This window comes from Papilio xuthus, unplaced genomic scaffold (assembly GCF_000836235.2).
Source record: "Papilio xuthus unplaced genomic scaffold, Pxut_1.1 DF825783.1, whole genome shotgun sequence".
NCBI lineage: Eukaryota > Metazoa > Arthropoda > Insecta > Lepidoptera > Papilionidae > Papilio > Papilio xuthus.
In genome coordinates, this window is record NW_013532866.1 from 2085792 (window position 1) to 2111445 (window position 25654).

At 34.1% G+C, this 25654-nt stretch overlaps 1 protein-coding gene across 1 annotated transcript in view; it reads right to left on the reverse strand.

The window, feature by feature from the left end:
• Positions 1 to 13226: 13226 nt before the first annotated feature.
• Positions 13227 to 25654, reverse strand: part of rst (irregular chiasm C-roughest) — a 62904-nt gene continuing 50476 nt past the window's right edge. The window contains exons 13-22 of the mRNA XM_013323135.1: positions 22599 to 22744; positions 21441 to 21594; positions 20260 to 20498; positions 19557 to 19727; positions 18736 to 18851; positions 17400 to 17554; positions 16387 to 16572; positions 15587 to 15693; positions 14105 to 14201; positions 13227 to 13610 (exon numbers count right to left, since the gene is read on the reverse strand). Of these exons, the coding sequence (XP_013178589.1) occupies positions 13573 to 13610; positions 14105 to 14201; positions 15587 to 15693; positions 16387 to 16572; positions 17400 to 17554; positions 18736 to 18851; positions 19557 to 19727; positions 20260 to 20498; positions 21441 to 21594; positions 22599 to 22744 (1409 nt within the window). The 3' untranslated portion in view covers positions 13227 to 13572. The remainder of the gene's footprint in view (positions 13611 to 14104; positions 14202 to 15586; positions 15694 to 16386; positions 16573 to 17399; positions 17555 to 18735; positions 18852 to 19556; positions 19728 to 20259; positions 20499 to 21440; positions 21595 to 22598; positions 22745 to 25654) is intronic.

Sequence of the window (25654 nt, forward strand, 5' to 3'; positions counted from 1 at the left end):
GTGAAGTCAACCAACCCGCACTTGACCAGCGTGGTTGACTATGGCCTAATCACCCTTGATTTAGGGTAGGCTCCGAGCTCCTCGGTGGGGACGTATAGTGAGCTGATGATTACGATGAGACAGGATTAAACGTATAGTATATTCACCCAACTATTTTATTCAACCTCTTTGTCTACACTTCGGTTATTTTTGGGAAATGGGATAAAAAATAAAACGGTACGAATAATAGGTTTGCTGTTCCATCAAAGCGCTACCAGGAACTACTGAAAGAATAATAAACTGTTTCGCAGGCAGGCAGCTACCGTAAAATAGGCTATCAACTGGAGACTCCGATAGAATCAATTATCTTCGATCTAGATGAAAAATATACAGTATGCTCACTTCTAATTTATGCTCTAAATTAAGGGTGATAGGGACTACCCGAGAGCGTCGGTGGCTCAGGCGTTAAGCACTTGACTTGCAATCTGCAGGTACTCGGTTCGAATCGCGCCGCGTTCAAATGTGTTTTTCGATTAACATATGTACATTTATCCGACGTTCTTAAGGTAAAGGAAAATATCTTGATGCTGCACATATGCTGCAACACTGGGCCAGCGTGGCTGACTATGGCCTTGTCCACCCCTAACTTAGGGTAGGCTCCTAGCCCCTTAGTGGGGACGTATAGTGCGCGTATAACGAAGGGACTACACACTGAACCCCTCCATTCCTCGTACGCATGGTGGCGACGGTTCACGGTCACGCTTTCACGACCCCGCTTGCGTATACTGCCAAGGCAGTAGGGTTAGGTCAAACCATAGACTCAGGTGACTAACCAGAAGTGATAATTTCTTGTTCAACCACCTTAAATTTACCAGCATATTTGAATTTCTTAAGTGCAGGTTGGGTGTCGTTTTCCTTCATCGTAAGAATGTCGGATAAATGAAATATGAAATTCCAAAATCAATATACTTCAATGGCTAGTGATGGGGATCGGATCTAGAGCCAACCCCGATTTTATGAAGGAGGGGATGCAAAGGAAAAATAGTCTCATCTGTGTGTCTTTGTCGACTAAGGGTAGGCAACGCATTCTCAATTACGAAGGTTTCTGGGTAGCGGTCGCATCGCAATTTCGGCGAATTCCGGTGGCTAAATGGTCTTTTTCTCCTTTATGATAAAAAAATCTTTACTTAACTCTTAAACTAGACTCCTACACTATACTAAGTTTTACATAATTTATATTATCCATCTTGCATAGCATGATGAAATTTAACTTTAGTTTTGAGGTCAAACATTTTAAATACAGTCAGCTGAAGTAAAGTTCAAAGGAAAATGGAACGTCTTTTAATCTTAAGCCATCGCGTAAAAAGAAAAGTCTTGACAAAGGTCGGAGGAAAGTAATTTGACTTGTTACTTTTTATAAAAAAAACTCCCTGCAAAATGCAATTTGTTGAGACGTGATTATTACTGTAAGTGATGGATTTTAAAGACTTCTAAAATACAAGAATAACTATGTATGCCAAAATGATATATGATTGTTCAAGTAAGTAATTAAACGAAAGAAATTATTAACGTTGTAAAAAAGATAAGAACCGAATTTATGGCTCTTATGTAAACTGCCACAAGTCAAAAAATCAAACTTTAATGTAACTCAATTTTAAGGTTCCCGACCTGTTTCTTTATACCATATCTCGTACATAATTAACAGCATTCTTCAATAGCAACAATTTAGTTTAACAAGCTTTATGAAAATTACATGTAAAGCATTGATATTTGAGGTAAAAACATCCACGCAAATATAGCCATGTCAAGTGCTTTACCGATTACATACGAAGTTGCTTAAAATAACTTTTAACAATATTAAAATGAATCCGATACGAAAACCAATAACTTAAGTTGTAGTTGTTAACTTTGAATAACTTGGCAGTCATTTAAAAGTTTCCAACTAGTTGACTAATAGGAAATGTTTGAAGGATTTCCCGATTTCAATTTGATATCAACAAGGAATTTAACTTTAAAAGTTTAAGGTTTTTACATTATGTTACATGATAGTAAGAAATTTCGTCTAAATCATATTTAATAAATGATGTATTAATCCAAAAATTAGGGATTTAACTAATAACTAACTGACACATTGTTATGTCTTTTTAAAAGTAATAATTCCTAATATATAAAAACGGCTAAACACTGACGTATGTTCGTCCGGTGGCGGCACCGACTAGTTTCGAGCTCATCGGGGCCCTTCATCAGGATGAGTGGTACTGGTATCGCGGAGGCGGCCCGTCGCTCACTCTGAGTGTTTAGCCGTGTTTATATATCAGTTTAGTATGAAGTCTCACGAAAGTTTGAATAATAATTACTAGATAATATGATGCCTCGTATACGAACAGTGCAGTACCGGCATCTTGAAACTGCACTCCTGTAAAGTTTGATTTTTAACGTAGGGCTTTTTACGTAGAAGTCATCGAATATGTTTTATGCAAGTTTTTTTTTGTAAGCCAAAAATAAGCGAAAGACATATTTAACTGTTTACAATATTTATTTAATTGTAATATAAACCGCAGTTTAAGTCGTTCTGAAAATATAATAATTAATTTAACAAATAGAAACCTTAAATAAACTAAGCCTTACAAAGTAAAAGAAGCTTCTTGAAGTTAAATTTCTTTAATTAAAGCAAATAAAGACGAGACGAAGATTAAAAAATACAAAGTCAAAGTAAAATGTTTCCAGGCTTAAAATCTCAATAATAAGACTGTAGACTTTAGTTATAATCTTATACGGTGACATTTTGGAAAGTTTACGGGATATTCACGAATAGTTTCCAAATTAAAAAAAAATCGTAATTTAAAAATCAATATATAATAATATATATTTAAGTCAAAAACTTGACACACCCTGTAGTGGTATATCATCATCAGCGCACTGTACGTCCCCACCGAGGGGCTCGGAGCCTACGCTAAGTTAGGTGACTAGGCCACAGTCAACCACGCTGGTTAAGTGCGGGTTGGTTGACTTCACACATATCTTTGAATTTCTTCTCAGATATTTGCAGGTTCCATCACGATGTTTTCCTTCACTGTAAGAGCGTGGGATGAATATACATATGTAAATCGTTAATCGAAAAACACATTGGTACATGGCGGGATTCGAACCCTGGACCTGCAGATTGCATGTCAAGTGCTTGACCCCTGAGCCACCGACGCACCGACGCTGACATATACTTTATTAAAAAAACATTCATTGTTTTTGCGTTACATTGTCATCTTGTAATTAATCGTAATTTAGGAAGGCATAGGATAAAAAAAACATTTTTATACAGAATATTACAAGAGTTTGTTAAATATTAGAGAATAGAATTCCAGATTAGCTTGAAACTACAAAATAAATCAGTTGAAGAAACTGGCAAGTCGCCAATAGTAACTAAGTTTTGACATCAGTTAATCTACGGCAACATACGAGACAGGCATATAAAATATTGATTGTTCAGAATTGGAACACAATTAATTTTTATTAAAAATAGAGTTATGCACTTCTCCACGTTAACTTTCAGTTTGTAAATTTTTTTTTATATTAGCAGATTTTTGTTAATATTTCTTCTACCATTTCAACTAAGCTCCATGCTTGTGCTAGGATATGGTTTACGATAATGGTGGGCTTCGAACCCCCGACGTCATGATCGGAAATTTGTACCCTTAACCATTAGGCTATTGACGCTTCAATCGTTCTCGCAATTTCCTCAAAAAGGGTTCAAAGTTTTTACTTCTCAAAATTAAGTATAAGCAAAGTTAAGATGATTTGACTTGAAATCTTTTACGTAGTATTTTCATCATCGGTTCACTATACGTACCCACCGAGGGATATGTTGTTTTTCGCAGATATGTTGAGATTTAATCAGAATGTTTTTCATAAGAAAACATTAATCTTAATAATAAATAGGGTTAGTAAATAAGTTAATTAACTTATATAAATAAGCGATAGCCCAACAATGGATGCTTAAACTGAAAGTTCTTATCGTCTTAGAACTATAATAGGAAAGCCCACTCTTGAACATTTCCTATTATGAAACTTAACAAAAGCTTAAGTTAGAATTAAATTTATATAACTTAGTTATAATTAATACTACATAAATTAGTACTATGAGAGCGTCGGTGATTCAGGGGTCAAGCACTTGACTTGCAATCTGCAATCATTAAATAATGAATTCGGTCCTGGGTTCGAATCCCGCCATGTACGTATGTGTTTTTCGATTTCCGATTTACATATGTACATTTATCCCACGTTCTTACGGTGAAAGAAAACATCGTGATGCAACCTGCACATATCTGAGAAGAAATTCAAATATATGTGTGAAGTCAACCAACCTGCACTGGGCCAGCGTGGTTAACTATGGCCTAATCACCCTTAATTTAGGGTAGGCTCCGAGCCCCTCGGTAGGGACGTATCGTGAGCTGATGATGATCATGATGATATTACATAGCACGGCGTCCATCATCCACATCGAAAGTAATACTCCGTTTAATTCGTGCTTGCGTTGCGTCCGGACTATGGACTCGTACCTTCAACGTTGTATGAAATGGAATTAAAAAAGTTGAATATGGAATTAGTTCGGCGTCAGTCCGCAATGTCGCAACAAGCACGTTTCAATTAAATGCTTTTACAGAAAATGTCCAACAAACTAAAGAATTCTGAATTCCCAGTTTTTCATTAAAAAATTAATTTCACCCGCTTTCAGATTTGTATTTTATTTATTAAGAAAGATAATGCTTTGCGTACAGTAATTGAATACTTTATTAAGGTCTTATTTATGTCAACTCAAATACGTGCGATGAGCTCGGAACCTACCTCAGTTAGAGGTAAGGCCATAGTCAACCACGCTGGCCCTGACTGACTTCACACATATCTTAAATTCCTTCGCAGATATATGCATCTTGCTTTTCGATGTTCTCCTTCGCCATAGGAACGTCGGATAAATGTACTTATGAAATTAACTGTAGTAGACCCCAGAAACATCTATTGCACGAATGAGTTTACTCGAAAGAATGGGAATGGGACGTGGATTTGGTGGAGGATAGGACGCATAGGAAGGACCTCCATCGATCAATACGCAATTGCATATGCGTTACTTTCCTTTATTCGACGGAAAGTATGCACAAAAAGGATATATTTTCCCTTTCCACGAATCCTCTCATCCGAAAAGTACACTTCCACTTCCCATCCTTTCCTTATGAAAAAAGTTTGGGAAGGGAAAGAGGACTAAATTAGGCCTCCGGGACGCACACTCATCAGACGAAACACGGAATTGCTTCCACTTCACGCCTTCTGTGTGGTCGTGGACCGGGCGAGCCTAGCCAATTCGTGCGAAGATGTTAAAGCGGGCTCTACCACTGTTAAATCAATGTGTCAATACAATTTTTGCTTCTCTATGTGGCCGCTTCCCTGTTTGCCATCTTGTAATTTAAAATGCTGGTATTAATTCGCATGTCCCGACTGTAGAATTTCACGAAAAAAGCCTACTAGATTCAAATGTGTCACGTTAAAAAGCAAACAACAGATGTTAAACGTTGTTTAGCATTTCATCCGTGCTCCAAAAGCTATCAGGGGAGGCTGTTGTCAAAACATCACGTAGTATCTTTATGAGCAGACGTATGTAGGCACATAAAACAAACGCCAACCACAAAATAAAAGAGAAAACGAACAATTTTTTTTGGTAATATTTCAAAAGTCAGGTCTTTGCTAACTTTTTTTAGATTGTAATAACGTTTTTCATTTCGTTATTAACTCAATATGTGTGTACAATATTTTTTTATATCATAAGGTGGCAAACGATCATCATCCATCCATCTAAACATTCGCATTAATAATATTAGTAAGATATAAAGGTTTATATTATTTAAATTAAATCAGTGTAATATTATTTTATCCATAAAAATTTTACTTCAATGATTATCCAACTAATTTAAAAGGTATTTCTTTAACAAATAATTTGTAAGAATGCTTACAAGGAATTCTTATCTTTTACCGCAAAAATGGAACCAAAAGAGGTCGGATAAATTCACGTCCCTCAAGGTATTCCAAACGAAACGCCATCGACAAAGGCGACGCAATCTCGGCAAAAACCTCAACATTATGCAGAATACTTTAAATGGGAATATCACGGTATGCTTAGAAGTATGGTCCTGGATAATTTAGCAAATGTAAAACTGGATATAGATATTTATCTATATTACTAAGGCAACCGCAACATAGATACAAAAAATATTCTAGCAAATCTAGTCTCCGCTTAATCTTTAGAAGAATAAAATCAAGTAGCTCTTACTTACGACTTCGTTAGTGTGTCTACTTTCCATTAAAAGACTTATCAAAATCGGTCCAGATATTTTGGAGGTAACAGGGAACAAACGCAGACTAGAGGACAAACAGAACGTCAGACACAAACTTAAAAATTGAGTTACGTACATGTGAACGAAATATGATTTGTTTAATAATATACTGACACTCCAATTTTAATAACTCTATAATGTTAGGAAGAAAATGCGACACTGTGCCTGTGTATCGGCGCAACACTAGCCTTATAAAAATATCGTCTTTTATGTCCCCTCACTAATCAATCTGACACTTGACTTGGTAACGAAAGCGCGTCATTCGCACCAAGGATTCTCACTAATAATGTCTAAAAATAGATATAAATAATTCTTTGATTATGATCCACTGATGACTTTAAATACAAACCAGTCCTCATAGCAATCGGTACTCGGTCGAGAGAGCGTCAGTGGCTCAGGGGTCAAGCACTTGACTTGCAATCTGCAGGTCCTGGGTTCGAATCCCGCTATGTACCAATGTGTTTTTCGATTTCCGATTTTACATATGTAGCTTTATCCGACGTTCTTACGATGAAGGAAAACATCGTGATGCAACCTGCACATATCTGAGAAGACATTCGAAGATATGTGTGAAATCAACCAACACGCATTAAGCCAGCGTGGTTGATTATGGCCTAATCACCCTTAACTTAGGGTAGGCTCCGAGCCGCTCGGTTGGGACGTATAGCGAGCTGATGATGACTCATAGCAATTGTAGTTAGAATCATATCCAAACATTATCTTCCTAGAATTAACGACAGCCAATTTTTTTTCATAAAACTTACGTCAAATTTTCTTTCCACAAAGCTATTTTTGGTTTGGAATAATTTTTTTCGCGGAAATAAAAGTATTGACAGCGTAGAACTGGCAAATCGGATTTCACAATTTGGTATGTAACTGGCTAAATGCTAGCTAGAGATTCAATCCCCAACATTCGGCCTAGTTGTTTTGGAATTGCTCCGTTCCACCACAGAGGCATGTTTTTTTTATTTGAATAGCGTTTGCGATTGACCTCTAACAAACGTTGCAGAAATTGAAAGCAGAATTCGAATGGATCACTAAGATAAGTTTATGAGATACTAGTGGTCGCCTGTGACTCCGTCGGCGTGGAATTGAAAATAAATAAGACTATGTGCTCCTTCAGACTATGTTCTATATCTGTGCCATTTAACGAGATCTATATAGCCGTTCTGGAAATACCTTCAAACAAACGTCCATCCAAATGTTCGTATTTATTACTAGCTGACGCTCGCGACTCCGTCCGCGCAATATTAAAAACTTAATTAATAGTATCTTACTCTTACTAATATTATAAATGCGGATGTTTAGATGGATGGATGTTTGAAGGTATTTCCAAAACAGTTGAACGGATCTAGGTGAAATTTGGCATTCATATAAAACATGGTCTGGAAGAACACATAGGCTACTAATTATGTTTTTTACTTCTTTTGCGCGGATGGAATGTCGGGCGACAGCTAGTCTAAATATGGATCTTATTTATTCATATTTTGTTACCATTATTCTTTATTACATGACCACAATGGATGAATGAAATCGGAAATTAATCCAAAATGGCGCAAGGTCATTTCCTTGTATGAGTCAGCGTTTATAGGTTAAAATATACTCGTAATTCAACTCACAAGTTTTTACGCTGAAACGATTTATTTTGTGTATTTTATTGTGAAACATTGGATGTTTTTTACGGATATAAAACAGATCATCCCTGTCAATATCTTTGACAAAACAAATATAACAATGTTTTTTAATCGACGATGCACTCAGAAACCCACGGTTAGTGCGGCTTATATAGCTTAGCACATGAAAGCTTACTTCTTACTAATATTATAAATGCAAATATTTAGATGGATGTTTGTTAGAAGGTATCTCTACAACGTCTCAACGGATCTTAATGAAATTTGGCATAGATGTAGAACATAGTCTGGAAGAACACAAGCTCCTTATTGAGTATTTTTTTACCTTTCCCCCGGCAGCAGTCGCGGCAACAGCTAGATAATTATATTTATTTACAATCTTGGTCTATAGTATATTTTATGTAGGTACTTCTGGGTAAGGAAATCATCATTAGCTCACTATACGTCCCCACTGAGGGGCTCGGAGCCTACCCGATGTTAAGGGTGACTAGGCCATAGTCAATCACGCTAGCCAACTGCAGGTTGACTACACACATATCTTTAAATTTCTTCTCAGATATGTGCAGGTTGCATCACCATTTTCTTCACCGTAAGGTAAAAGGGTAAGGAAATAAAAATCCAATTATCTGATTACGTAGGCCAAAGTTTTATTTTTATTAAAAAAAAATGTATTTTGTACAATTTTTACTAATTCAAATAGTTTAGTGTTCCGATAAGTTTATGCACAACTAATTTCATCTCACTCCACAAAACCATATAATATATACTATCAACTAAAAATTACTTAACTAAGTTTCCAAAGCTTTACATTTATTTACCTAATACATTATATACTTTAACATTTTTCACTCACATTTACAAAAGTAGCGGTTATTTACATAGAAAACATTTTACTCTACATATCACAGAAAAAATAATTATACGTTTTCTCGTGCAATGTGTAAAAAATACTGAAGTTTTTTATCAGTTAAATTTACACATCGAAATTACAAGAAATCAATGAAAAATACACAGATTAACCCAAGAAGTACACTGCTAAACAATTCATATGAAATTTATTTCTGAGTATATTGTTATAAAAATTTACGCGACAATATCCTTATGGTTAAGGATTTCCAATCACGAAGTGGGGTTTCTAATCATGCCCGTTTTATGTCGTATATATTAACACCATGTCTTAACAAGCTTAGTGTAAATTGTACAATAATATTAGTAAACTAACAAAAATCTGCTAATATTTCATAATAAAAAAATTAAGAATAAAAATCGTACAAATACATTCACGATGCTATTGTCTTTACCGATATACGATTCTGCTCAGCAATAGCGTGATGTCACTCAAGCCATGATAGGTTATCATGTTTCGTAGGACTTTGAAATTGAATAAAAAAATCAAATAAAAAAAAATTAAAAATGAAAGATAATTAAATATCTTTTTTTATATATTATACGGTGGCAAACGTACGAGTGGCCATTTAAAATCGAATCTGAAAGAGAGGATAATCCACTTCCACTTACTATCCTTTACCTATAAGAAAAAGGATGGGCAGGGAAAAAGGGCAGAAATTAGGCCTTTAGGAATTCTTACACCAAAATAATTTTCAGGCTATTCTTGCACACATTTTTTAATTCTTGGTATATTAATCTGTATATTTCATGATACCGTATTGTATAAACAGATGCCTAAAAATCTGATTTAAAACAATAGCGAACATTAAATAGCTTTTATGTATACATTCATATGAAATTCATCTTTATGCGAGTTTGAAAAAAGGTAGAAAATCGCATGAAAAGCGAATTATAATTACATGAATTAGAGACGGATGATTTTATTCTAAGCGATTTAATTTCTAACGATATATAATCGTATGATATGGTAGATTTAATACAAATGTTAAGAATAAACATAGTCATTGTACAATCCTCAGAAGATATCATTTCCAAAATTTGAATTTAGAACCGTTATCAATAAAAAAACAAATGAATCATACTAAATAATAAGCTCTTTATAATAACCAACATTGATTAGTTAGTTTTTACTAGTAGTGACTGGTCATGATTGGTGATGATTAATATTTCACAAAATTTCTATTATTACTAATACTGGAAGGGACATTCCTAACGCGTTACCGTATTTAACGAGGTCATTAATTTTACGAGTCACCATTACCTAAGGTTGTTTAAGTAATCGATACTTTGGTAGGTATTTGAACTATCCGTAAATTGATGTTAGTACAAATCATTCGAACGACATCATATCGATGATTGTTTTAGCTGCGTAATGGATAATTCGATATATATTTTTATAACCTATCAAAAAACTATCTGCTTCAAATCTTTACTAATATACACAGATATCTAGATTTCAAATGTGTTATATAAATTTACGCTCAATTCGACAATTAAATTGTACAAATACACTAAAAAATAACATAAGTATTTTAAGATGATCGAAAATGAAATATTTTGTTTAAATTACTTGCAGTAGTTCAAGGCAAGATAATTTAGTTTGATAACGGTCCCAGATAATAAATATTAAGGGAAAATAAATAATAAGATTTTAGGTGTGTACTGCAAAATATTATCAAGTCTTGATTGAAAGTAATAAAATATATTTTATTAAAATAATTCGAAACACGAAAACAGTACCAATCATTCGTCTGAATTATACAGAAGAAACCGTAGTGATGGTCTTTGGAATAATATTTTGTCATTTACTAGTTGTTGCCCGCTAGTCCGCGCGGGATTTAAAATAGGTCTGAGTATCGCCTACTATTCAAAAGAATATACTTATAAAATTTCATTAAAATCGGTCAAGCCATTTTAGAGGAGTAAGGTAAGGTGCCCAGTGCAGAGGGTTCCGGTGCGTAACCCTCTGCACTCGTAGTGAGTAAGAATCTCACATAACCCTGTCTTTCCCCCAAAAGGCAGGGTATCTTACGAAGATTCCCCCCCCCGATACCAATAAAAGGGTAAGGTAATAACTAACATTGTGACAGGAGAATTTTATCTGTAGTTTTAGCATTAATTTTCTTTGTCCCTACTTTCGTGTTCCGAAGTATAATTGCTTTAAAATCGATTAAAAATAATTCCAGTGCTATATTTCCATGTTAAATGTATTAAAAAGTTTATGTAGGTTACACTAGTCAGTCTTAGATAGAAATTTTAAATAATTTTTGAGCTTTGACTCCGAAAATTTTTTAAACAAATGAAATCGTGAATTATTTTAAGGATTTTTAGTTAATGATAAATGATAAATTGATATGACATGATATGGCACTCATCTAAGTAAATCTTAAATCTTAATTTGATATATTTTGTGAGAATAAGGGCGTAATATTTTAAGAAGAAAAAAGTTTAATATGAAGCAATGTAAAACTAGCGCCTGCTAGAAAATAATATCAAATAAATCTAAAGAATTGGAAATAGACTGATATATAAACACGGCTAAACACTCACGTATATTCGTCCGGTGGCGGCACCGACTAGTTTCGGTGTGTGTGTAGTAGTGAGCGACGGGCCGCGTCCGCGAAATAATACCAGTACCACTCATCCTGATGAAGGGCCCCCGATGGGCTCGAAAAAAGTCGGTGCCGACACCGGACGTATATACGTGAGTGTTTAGCCGTGTTTATATATCAGTTGTAATAATTACCCTTTCATTTCGCATAAACAGTAACGTTAAATTTAGAACGTTTAACAAAATACATATTTGTTAAAAAAACGAGAGAAGTCAAAAATCAATGAGAAATTACGAAAATTTCATGCTAATATTTTTCTAATCTTTTCATATATTAGAAAGAAATTAAAAACAATCTTATAGGATAATGACAAATGTTAGTTATAGAAATATTGATATTATTAATTGACTAAAAGAAAATATAACGCTAGGATTCCACTGCTCTTACACTTATTTCTTTCACCATATTCTTTGTAGAGAGATTTTCACTGCAATCGAAATCCACATTAATATAGAATATTCTATTTAATAGAATAACACTCATATACTTTAAAACTATTGAAAAGACAATTAAATAGATCACATTTGATATAACAAAATATAACACGAAATACAATTTTTTTATTTAAAACTACACAATTGCTTAATTCAAATGATAACATAATGACAATGACTATCGAATGTTGTTCAACGAAGCAATATTTGAAAGAACTAGGGCTGTTAGAAAAAATTGAATGATTAACATTTTAACAGTGGTAGAGCCCGCTTTAACACCTTCGCACGAATTGGCCCGGCTCGCCCGGTGAAATACCACGACCATACAGAAGATAGGCGTGAAGTGGAAGCTATTCCGCGTTTCATCTGATAAGTGTGCGTCCCGGAGGTCTTATTTAGTCCAATTGCCCTTCCCACCCTTTTTCTTATAATGAAAGGATGGGAAGTGGAAATGGACTTTCTGGATGAGAGGATGCATGGAAAGGGAAAATATTTTGTTTCTGTGCGTCCTCTCCTCCGTCGAATCAAGGTAGGCAACGCATAAGCAATTGTGTATGTCTATGGGCAACGGTCACTTCGCTATTTCAGTGATTTCAGGTGGCCGATCGCTCGTTTGCCACTTTATGATATAAAAAAACATTTTTCATAATAAATCGATTCAATTCAAATATTTGAAGCCAGTATCGATTCTAAAATCGATGTTTTTACGCAATCACCTCACTATCAGACTAAGTAAGACAAAATAAGTGTCAAATGTGATCTATATAAATCCACTTATATACATTAGTAAAGCTAAATAACTTATTGATATTTTATACGTATAATAATTACAATATTACAATAGTAACAAGACTAGTCTCAGTCAGATTGTGAAATTGACATCCCAATTATAACAGTGATAAATGACATTTCTCAGTAGACTTAATACCTACAAGGCCAACAGTCACAAACTCGAAGAAAATTGACAAAGTACATATGAAAAGTATAGTCCGACAAACATATCTGGCTTGAGTGAGAGGCGCTGCGATCGCAGATAGTTCTGACAGAAAATATATAAAAACTATTAGACAATATCTGACCCGGTAGGTGACTCTGATGTAGCGATTTTTTTCGCTCAGATATATGTAAAATTTGATTAAGTATAGATAATCACAAAAACTAAATAAATGGACATAGCAGATATAGTACGACAAGGATCTTATGATAATTTCTTAATATTGACAGAGGGGCGCTAGTGTGCTATCATAATTTAGTTTGACTTATGCCCACCGGATCAGATACATAGAAAATGAAGTCTTTCAAGGACCTTATGACATTTTTATACAGCCAATTTGATTGGGCTATTTTAATTTAGTATTACTTATACTCACCCGGTCAAATAAGTTTGTCGATCTAAAAACTGGAAGCAATATTAAAATGCTTCGTTAAGAATTGACTTAAATGTTCATAAGAGCAGTTAAAGCAAAAAAAGGAAATAAGGCATACAGATAATACACACGAAATAACGACAAAATAAAAGCACATTGATAGTAATTAGAAAATGTAAAAATATTTAAAAATTGAAGTCCTATAAAAACACGTATTTTTTACACTAAACATAACTACAGATGTATATAATCATAATAGTTCTCTACACATGAGTAGCCAATGGTTGTTGGTGGCCATTTCCTGAAACAAAACAAATATATTAGAAAAATAATACCACAGATATGAGGATAAGATCTTTGACATTTCAAAAGTATAAGCTGTCAAAACGTAGAATTAAAAAAAAACTATTATGTACAAAATAGAATCGATTCAAACAGATCTTCGTACGAAGTTTGATAAGTCTTATACCTAAATTCTTACTGTTGTTTGACTTCTTTCATCGACTAATTCATTAGAATCTTTTCTGATAATTGTTTACGATTTACATACGAGTATGTACATTTATTCGTTGTTCTTATGGTGAAGGAAAACCATCGCGATACAACCTGCACATAGCAACAAAGAAATCCAAAGATACGTGTGAAGTCAACCTGCTCTGTGCCAGCGTGGTTGATTATGGTCTAGTACCCCTAACGTAGGATAGGCTCCGAGCCCCACAGTTGGAACGTAAAGTTAGCTGATGACGATGAACTTAAATTACAACGTATTAAAATGTCTTATTGTATTCAACTTACCTTTTTTCGTAACAGTAGTATTACTTAAAGCTCTAGTTGTTGGTGCCAGTATGTAATGCGAGCTTGGAGATTGCGGCGTTGTCGATGTTGCGCCAACCTGAGAAGATTTTTGATTAGTTCCACGATACTATGAAGTACTGGATTAATACGAAGTAATCACTCAATGTTCAGATAGACTCAGTGATTGTGTCGTAGCAATCAGAGGTATTCAAGTAATTTGTTCTGCGAATTTTTCAACTACATTAAATTCTCTATCATTTGTTTTATTTTTTAATGCTTTTTCTTTTGTTTTTGTTGTGTTTAAATGCTTAATGCTTGATGCACCATGCTTAAAAAGGAATGGTCGGCTGTTCCCGACCGCTAAATGTACGTGATGTCAATAATCGAGTTTGCACAAAGCAAGCGTTATTTTCGTTACTTCCCATAGCCTGTTAGCTGTCGCAAGCGACTCCGTCCGCGCGGTATTAAAAACATAATTAATAGCCTATATGTTCTTTCAGATTATGTTCTATAGGTATGCCAAATTAAATCGAGATCAGTTCTGTCTTACTGGAGATACCTTCAAACATCCATCCATCTAAACATTCGCATTTATAATATTAGTAAGATTTTATATCAGTTTATCGGTAAATATCTATGTTGTAATGAATGTTTTAAAAACATTCCGTGATTCACCCTTTTAAATCCGATGTTGTTTACACCTTTAACAACCCTTTTAGAATGTTTATCGATTTCACATTAAAAGCTTTTCAACGTACTTAACGCTTTGTGAATCGTTATTGAAACATAATTTCAACCTTTGTAAGTGTGTTATAGAACTTAATTTAGGTCAAACTTTACCTTTGTTGAACGAAAATATCGAAATTAATTCAAAGTTTTTTAAGGTTTTGGCAAATTTTTTTACGAAATATAAAAAATATATTAAAATTATCTATCGACGCGACTACGTCCGTGCGTAAAAAGAAATCTTAGTAGGTAGCCTGTGTTCTTCCAGACTATGTGCTATATTTGTGCAAAATTTCATCAAGATCTGTTGAACTGTTCTGGAGATACCTTCGAACAAACATCCATCCATTCATCTTAACATTCGCATTTATAATGTTAGTATGGTAACATAATGTTTTGGAAAATCTTGTACATTAAATATATAGCTGTCACCCGTGACTCCGCACGTAAAAGATATCTTAATTAATACTCTTTGTGCTCTACCACACATTATCTCACATTTATCCAGACTATGTTCTATATCTGTGCCAAATTTTATCCAGGTTTATACAGCCATAATGGAGATACCTAATATCGATACATCCAAACGCATTTATAATATTAGTAATATAACTTTAGTGCTCGAATAAAAGTTAAATAGTTTATCAAAGATTTTTTTCTAAATAAAAGTGTAGTTCAATTTGTTAGCGTGTTGAAGTAGCAGATTCTCAGTGAATACGTGTGATAGGGGCATACTGTATGTAGTTTAAAACTGACCACTGGCTGTGCACTCTCCGTTGACATCGTTGAATTTGTAACAGGACTTGTTGCGCATTGTGGTGACGCGAGGCTCGTAGGCGATGTTATTGAATGCGATGAATTACCTAAAGGAAATATTTCTTTGAATGTCTTTTATTAAATTCATACTACTTTTTAACATAAGGGAACAAACTACGGGGATAAAGATATGATTAAGAACGCCGGAGAAAGTGCAGATGTGGCCTTTGAGAAAGATACGCTTCTTGAAACCCTTGTTCCATGTGTCCTTAAAAGGTTTTAAGGACACATGGAACAAGGGAACAGTTGTCTGACAATCTAGATAAGGTTATCTAGATTGTCAGACAACTGTAAGAAACACATATTAAGCTATCCTGTACATGTTTGATATCATTATCAATTCTTTTAGCTCGATAGATTATCTAACAATTAAACATTTTATTATATTACTAGCTATCGCCCGCGACTCCGTTCACTCGTTATTATAAAAAACAAAATTATCAGCCTATGTGTTCTTCCAGACTATGTTCTACATCTATGCCAAGTTTTGGCGAGTTCCATTCAGCCGTTTATATGGGAAAAATAAAAAAGCTGTTTTTAGGGGTTCCCGGCAATTATTAGTATTTTTCTTGACCATACCTATTTAACCATACCTAGACCTTCACGAACATTTCAAGACCAAGATAAGATAAATCCGTTCAGCCGTTCTCGAGTTTTAGCGAGACTAACGAACAGCAATTAATTTATAAATTCACTATAGTTATAATACGTTTATTTTAGTGTTTTTAAAATATTCTCACCTGATGGTAATATAACAGAATTCCTCACTGATGAATATGGAGGAGGAGCCGGTGTTGAGGCCGGTTTCGCTGTATTGACAGTGGGGAAGCCAAGACTGGTTGTAGTCCTTAAGTGTGGGTTGCCGTAAGTCGCAGCATATCTTACGTCTACACCGTGGATTATACCACCGTTTGGCACTCTACCTCCTGTGGTAAAAAGAAACAGATCAAGTGGGTGTTTCCTGTTGGACCGATGGCCGAACGGTCCAACGGGAATATAACTATTGAGCTGAATCTCTAAGAATCTAGACATACATAGACTACATTTCTTACTTATTACATAACTGTAATAAATAAGAAATGTATGTTTTTAATACAAAATTATTACTCTGTCTTTCTTAAGGTTTGCAAATATTACCAAGTTATTAGTAACACGTAAATATCTGGACTTTTTAACAATAGATAACATTTTCGACATTCAAACAGTAGTTTTTTCAAACAATCGTAAAAAAACTACGCCATTTTTACTGTCCTTCGGTCATAAATTTATCCGGCGCCGACAACTCTGAATCTAGTTCCCCCTATTTTATGCGACTTGGAATATTTATAATCGGCGAGTTCCTTTGACAATAGAAAAACGGACTAGGCAAATATGGTAGGCCGTTATACTAAAGATATGTCACTTTTAGCTAGAAGTGAAGATGATAATCTCACAAGTACAGATTATTGCTTACAAAAAATTACACACACAAAAAAGCTAACAAGCAAGCTAGTATAGAACCAGGAGAACTAGACAAAGTAAAATTCGTTAAGCGAAGTCACTAATCGAATGTATAAAGTTGACAATAACTTTAGGCATGTCACGTACATGACACGTATTTTTATTATACATTTTGACACATTTCGTCGATTCTACTAGCGAAAGTGATAATCAAATGTTACATTGTCTAGTTTATTCGATTTTTATATGACAGGATTACACGACGCATGACAGGTCCTGTCATTAAATGTCAAAGGTGAGATCCATAGCTTACCTTCGCCCGTCGGCACGCCTAAATTATTTAATGCATTACTACTGTCCTGTCGTTTGGTAGACCGTTGCAATGAATTATTCTGGGAGCCATTGGTTGCATTGAATTGTACCGTAGATGTTGTTTCAACGCTTCTCGGTAGACTGCCATTTATAGACCTACGTGTTAATAGAACAGAGAAATAAATAATTATAACTAAACTAAACTTTAAAAGAGAATTTCCTTTTTTTTTACTTATAAAAATGTCAACAATATCTCATTGCAATTCAGGAGAAGAATACAAATTGAATTACATAATTCAGTCGTTAAGACAAAAAATCAGTTAGGCACAAAATAACACGCCTTATAGCCTATCCAATTGTAGAGGTCAGTGCATTTATGCTACAGGATGTGACAATTAAATCAACATACAAACATACATGGTGATTTTTTTTTAATTTTAACTAAGTAAATTTTGATCCAAGAGCGTCGGTGGCTCAGATGTCAAGCACTTGACTTGCAATCTGCAAGTCCTGGGTTCGAATCCTGCCATGTACCAATGTGTTTTTCGATTTCCGATTTACATATGTACCTTTATCCGACGTTCTTACGGTGAAGGAAAACATCGTGATGCAATCTGCACATATCTGAGAAGAAATTCAAATATATGTGTGAAGTCAACCAACCCGCATTTAGCTAGCGTGGTTGACTATGGCCTAATTTAATTACCCTTAATTTAGGGTAGGCTCCTAGTGAGCTGATGATGAATTTAATCTATATTAGAAGCTTAATATTAAATAAGTGACTATGGACCGCTTTTCATTATGGTTTTAACCTGAAATCCCGTTGAATTTAGGTTAAAGCGTAATACGCTCTGAATTACGTCATCATAGTACGTTAAGTGATACAATACAATTTGTTAATTATTTTCTTAAAATCCAATCATTGGTATGTCTATCCATACCCTTAAATTTTAAATCCTTGGAAGAACATTTAACAATTTTTGTTGTTTAAATGAATTGTAAGAAGTCATATAAATATTATAAGATTCACTTTATGTTACTATTTCATTATTTTTTTAATTTTGAGTATATTAAAATTTACTTAAAAGAAAATTAACTTTAAAGGGTGTTCATTTTAAGGAAATTATTCTATCCACTACTGGATAGTGTATACATGTTAAAAAATAATATTTCGATCGAGTGAAAAATCTAAGTTTAGATCAACTTAGTACTCGTGTGACTAACTTTGTGTAGCTTAAGTTATAACTTAATTTTGCAACAATTTACTAACCTTAAATGTAGATTTTTAGAGATCATATTTTTTTTACATTATTGTTTCTGTAATAAAAAATTCTTACCTGTTAGGAGTTAATTTTTCACCGCTCAGTGTCGGTGACTGTACCCGCAACGATCCCGGTGTATAGTCGTGTCCATAATGCACATATGTTTGATATCCATTGTTGAATCCATTACCCTACGATAAAGTATTAAAATTAAATTTCTATCCGTTTGTTTTTGAGACCGAAATCCCCGTTGAAAACATATTTTTATCTCTGTTTTGTCAAAGATAATGATAGGGATGACGATATGTATACAAAGATTTGAATCTCAAAAATCAATTGCCAGTGTTGAGTTAATTCACATGTAATATACGAATTATTTTTAATATTTTTTAAGAAGACAATTTGCAATTGGATTTCGTCGCCACAATTTCAGAAGCGTTTTTGAAACGCGCGTTTAAAAAGCGCTCAAATAGAACACACTTCTATATATCTGTACATACTTTTAGACATTATTAGTTAGAATCCTATGGCGCGAATGGCGTGCTTTTGTTATAAAGACAAGTGTCAGAATGATTAGTGATGACATAAATCTCGACATTTTAGTAAGGCTAGTGTTGCGCCTGTACACCGGCACAGTGTCGGATTTTCTTCCTAACAATACAATAAACGCTTTTAAAACGCAACGTTTTTTGTGCACTGGTTGGACAGAACAAATTTTAAAGCGTTATACGCTCGACTTTTAATGCGGCGTTAAAAACCGCTCAAGTGAAACCGGTCTAAAGGTTACCTTAACCTAAAAAAGTTACGATAAAGTGTAGACTATCATACGAATAACATAAAAGGTAAAAGTTAAAATATTACAAGCCATTTTGCGTGCTATGAGATAGTATACACACCTTGTAACACTCCGAATAGGCGGGATCTGTGTAATCATTGCTATATCTATACCCTTGATATGAGTTGGTCTGATTCACCGCTGACAACGCGACTGTACCGGCTAATGGAATACCGCTCCCTAATTTCGCATTGGAGCACAAGGTACTGTCCGAACCCGTGTTTGAATAATCCTGTTTGATGGATGAAGATTTTAATGTAAAGCAACCATTTGGGAAATTAGACTTATGGTTTATCAAACTCTTGTGAGTACTTCGGCAATTAATAATATTAGTAAATTACTTTCTATAAACTATAGAAGAAAAAAAAATTATATCTGACTTTATTAATGCGAATGTTTTAATGGATGGATGTTTGTTAAAAGGTATCTCTAGAACGCCTCCACAGATCTTTGATGAAATTTGGCATACACGTAAAATATACTCTGGAAAGCAAAGGCTGATATTTTAGTTTTTTTGTTTCCGCGCGGACAGTGTCGCGGGCTACAGCTTGTATATCAAAGTAGATATTTATGTATAAGTGCAAATTAAATATTGAATAGCCAATGTTACTAATATTATAAATGCGAACGTTGCATAGATCTCGATGAAATTTGGCATTGTTGTAGAACATAGTCTGGAAGAACACATAGTTTTTTATAATTCCGCAGACAGAGTCGGGGAAGACAACTAGTTTTTAAACAAAAGAAATATTTATAACACTTACAACTTCACAACTTCCATTATTTTGTCGTAATTCCAATTTCAAATCGCTTATATTTGAATTCCTATCGTTTTCTTTGAACAACTCCTCAGCTGTTACTGTCACGTCAGGTTTTTCCGTCATCTGAGCTTGTTTGTTCTTCCTTTGTTTTCTTTGACACAATATCACTAACATTATTAGTGATACCACCATTATTGTCCCAGATGTTGCTCCGAATAAAATCAATAACAGGGGAAAGGATTCTGCGAACAATGGAAAAAAAATTGTCGATGTTAGAAATATTTGTTTATCGAATATCGTAAAAGGAAATGTTAACATTGTGTTGGATAAAGCATATTCGTGAGATGCGAAATCGAAATTATCTCATTTCTATTATTCTGAGGTAAAAACCACTATACAACATTGACTGCCATAAAAACCCTGACTTTTAAAACTCAGACTGTAACAAAATAAAAGAAATTCTAACCGCCACCAACGAAACAATTAAACAGTAAGTAAATTAGACCCTTATTGAAGACATCATTGGATCTCCTTGGTGATTGATTAGCAATTCTCAGTTCTTAGGAACAGTGTAAAGTAACTAAATTGAGTAACTGCTTTATTATTCAAAATAAACATGTTGTTAGAGTCAATTTAAAACCATCATTATAACTTGGTCGGATTATAGTCAGATGTTAGTACACGCCAACTATGAGTTTTTACTAGAAGCACTGTTTTAAATCTCACAAAACTATGGACAGTAATAGAGAACAAACATATTAGTTCCACTTTTTAAATAGAAGCAGGAACAGTGTCTGTTCTCCATTGACACGAAACTATTAAGGAACAGCTTGGATATTTTTACGACGATGTGTGGGGTCGTTACGGTCATTATGAGGTTCGTCAAAGACTTTCGGATAATACTCATATCCGTTGATATTTTTATAAAAAACCCAAGAGACATGTTCATTCTTTATCGAGGATACTTTGCTTTTCGGATAGTCGTTAATTTTTCTGATGTTTTCCTATTTTATTAAAGGTCTTCTAGATTTATGTGGGTTTTTTAGATATAAGTGGAGTGCCAAGATTAGAAAGGATGCTATGTTTTTCTTTTTCAATGGAGAGGTAAAAAGACGAAGAATGAAATATAGAAAACGAGCTAGAAGGAGACAGAGCTAAAGAAAGATAGAAAATAGAGTACTTACTGTTAGGTTTGAGGGTAATTTCCAAAACGTCACTTCCGTATTCATTGGAGACGTTACATTTGTAAGTTCCAAAGTGTCTTGATTGACTTTCTCTGATGATCAACGTTGAATTAACAACGCCCCCCGGTTGCAAATCTTCTAAGAAAGCGTAGTCCTGAATTGGGAATTTATTCGATTAATACGATATCGTTTCCCCGTAGGCAGAACATGAGTTGAATCCGTAATGACTATCGCAAATTATACGCTGGATATTGAGTTGTAAAGAAATTTAGTATTATCTTAATTGGTATATTGAGTACTTCAAATTCAATCGAAGTAAGAATAATGGCTGCTTCGCCTGTTTAGCAGTCTGCAGTCGTGGTATAAACACTACAAAAATGGCAAGAAATACTAGTATACAGTTGTTTATTCTGATGTGAGCAGGTTGATTGGTCATCAACCTGCCCTTATCCCTATCGAGGGTCGGCACAGTATGTACTCCTCCATACATCTCTATCAGCCGTCATATCCGTCTACCCCCTTCCTACGCATATCCTCTTTCACAAAGTCATTCCATACTTTTTTGCTCTACCGCACTTACTAAGAGTGAAAATCAACCAGTAAACAATTCTAAATTGAAGAATCATAGATATACGAAATTAAGTTGTAGACCTTTATTGTCGATTTGAAATGTTTCTTTACGTTTACCTTCTTCTATTTTTAACTGACTTCAAAATTAAGGAGGTTCTTAATTCGTCGGTATTTTTAGACATTATTAATTAGAATCCTTTGGCCCGAATGACGTACTTTCGTTACGAAGTCCAGTGTCAGAATAGTGCGGGGACACAAACGTCGACATTTTAGTAAGGTTTGTTGGTTCAACATAATGCCACATTTTTTATTTTTGTTTTTATTTCTGCTTACCCTACCTCGTGCTGTGCAAATGGTGTGAAAACAAAGGGGCCAGCTGAAAACCAGGATTGGTCAAGACCTCCCTGCACCAGCTGAGCTGGCCACCTTTTTTTTGCCACATCCTCAAGTTATTTAATTTAAGTTGTTTTTTTTTGTAGTTTTTCTTTTCGTTGTTTGTGGCAATAAATAAAATAAATAAATAAATAAAATAAAATTGTAGGATTTTTTTCCTAACAGTTTTTATTTAATATCAATCATAATTCTTACCTGATCATGAACAGCGTCAATATCTTTATCTTCAAAGCTCCAATATATATTATCTATTCTTGGTACTGAGAACGCCGCACATTCAATGTTCACGCTATCACCTTGTGAACCGAATTGTGTTTGATTGGATATAATTTTTGGTGGTCCTAGAAGAAAATTTCTTTTTTAACATAGCTAAGGAAATAAATTCGAAGATTAATCACAATCAATATTGTATCCTGGATATCGTTTTGATTTTATTATCTTACTAATATTATAAATGCGTATGTTCAGATGGATTATTAGAAGGGATCTTCAGAACTGTTGCACGGATCTCGATGATATTTGGTAGGTGTAGTACATAGTCTGGAAGAACACATAGGCTACTACTAATTTATTTTTTTAATTGCGCGCGGACGTAGTCGCGGGCGACATCTTGTTCGTTATAACTGTATAGAACAGCCATACAGACTGTATACAATATCATTCGTTTTGATTACAATTGTTGCAATTTTCATATCGAATAACCTAAACGTTAGTACGAAATTAATTAATCTTACTAATATTATAAATGCAAATGTTTGGATGGATGTTTGTTTGAATATATCTCCAGAACGGCTTGACAGATCTCGATAAAATTTGCCATACATATAGAACATAGCCTGGAAGAACACATAGGCTTCTAATCGTGTTTTTTTTAATTCCGTGCGGACGCAGTCGCGTGCGAAAGCTAGTAATTATAATAAAAAGGATAAGCAAAAATAATTAGATATGGAATTTTGATTTTAAGGTTGTTTGCATTACTAATATTGAAAATCATTAAGAATTCTTTTTTTTTTCAGCATCAAGTCTCCTTCATCTGTTTGGTGAGTCTTTAAAACTATTTATATATCTCGCATAGATTTTAACTACGATGTTATTATCATTTAAAGCTATTTAACAGTAAACAGGAAATGATATAAATATTAATTAATAAGGAAATTTCAAAACATGTATAGAATATTAATTTCAAATCTGTATTCCATAACGGTACGGATTAAATACAATTTAATGAAGGTTGAATACCTCTTAGTATAATCAATTAACATATAAAAAAGGTTTAATTTTCTTACCTTTTATAATTTACTTGATAAGTTTTCAATTTTGTTATCGATAACAATTGTTAATAATTATTAACAAAATTGTTATTACAATAAGTTGAATTTATTACAAATAAGCTGACGCCCGCGACTCCGTCCGAGTGGATATATAAAAACTTAATAAAAAGAATAAACAGTATCCTATGTCCGTCTCCTGGCTCTAAGCTACCTCCTCACCAATTTTCAACCATATCGGTAAAGCCGTTCTTGAATTATAAATAGTGTAACTAACACGACTTTCTTTTATATATATACAGATTTAAATTTCTATCCGGTTGCTCGTTTATAATTTTATAGAAGTTAAATGGATGTATACTAGCTATAGCCCCGGACTCCGTCCGATTAGTAGCTTATGTGTTCTTTCAGACTATATTCTATATGTATGCCAAATTTCATGGAGATCCATACAGTCGTTCTGGAGATAACTTCAAACAAATCCATTTAAACATTCGCATTTATAATATTAGTAAGGAGATGTGGTACATAAAAGTTTGAAGTCTTATCGAGAGTCCTTTTTTCGAATATTCATTTTGTATTCAAGTAGTTTAACCCCAAACATGACAGACCGTGTTCTTGAGATGTTATAACAAACCGATCTAAACAATTTTGTCATCATAAATCTGTAATTACAAACTATTAATATAGACAAATTTGTTTGATGTTTGTATGGTTTTTCAATACTGAAAACTCTGAGTATATATATATATATTATATAATATAAATATATATCATTGATATTTACCCCGACCTTGCGAGGGATTATCATAAGAATGAATAATTTAGCTTGCGTTTGACACGGTAGCTTTTAAACTAATGAAGTATAGTACGTCACATTCAAATTGGCACGACGCGACAGAGAGGAGTAAGGAAGTTCGGTTTTGTAGAGCGCTCTCTCTCTTACACAATACTCTTGTGTCATAGCTATATTAACATTAGACTCTTCAACCAAAAGGCAACTTAAATATAAACTAAGCGGGGTTAGACAAAGTGCATTAGCTACAAAGCGATTCTTAACTTAGGGTAGGCTCCGAGCCCCTCAGTTTTGACGTACATTGAGCTGATGATATGTGGAGCAAATCCATGTAGTTGACATGGTGTCGCTTTTTTACTGACGATTCAACGACTTTCATAAAATATTAGTTTCTACGATTTACGTTGACCAAGGCCATCAAGGCCAATATATTAAAAATTTAAATCTCTGGTTCCCAACGTGCCAATTAAATGCCGCGTATTATACAGCAGGCGCGTGTATTATGAGATTATTATTGTGATAGTTTGGAGTTTCGTTAGTGTGCGTGCCCATTGTGACTTATACAGCGTGCCCGAAACATTCATTCCATATTGATTATTGACTCCAGCTATAATTAAGGTAGCGTCTATCAATGTTACAAAGTTCGTTTAATTTTGACACTGTTATGATTTTGGATGATCGAATCTAATCATCATACTTCATTGATGTAAATATTAATTACTTCGTAACTTTGTTTGGGATAAATGCAATGATCGATGGATGTTTGAAGGTACCAGAACGAGTGAATCTCGATGAAATTTTACGTACAATCTGAAGACATAGGCTACTTATGTTCTTTTTTTCGCGCATACGGAGTTGCGGACGACAGCTTGTTTTATAAACGATAGAACACATTTTATATTTGCTACTGCGATATTAATAAAATTATTTATTTTCAAATAATAAAGTCATCATACATTTTATGGTTCCGTACCTCATAGGAAAAAAACGGAACCTTTATAGGATCACGTTGTTGTCCGTCCGTCTGTTTGTCAAGACCTTTTTTTCTATATCTTACTTATATAATGAATGCAAATATTTGGATGTATGGATGGATATTGTCTCGATGTCTTGAAAAACACACGTGCTACCTATGATCCGAGAAAAGTGTACCGTTTCCGCGGGTAAAAATCTTATTGAAATTTGGT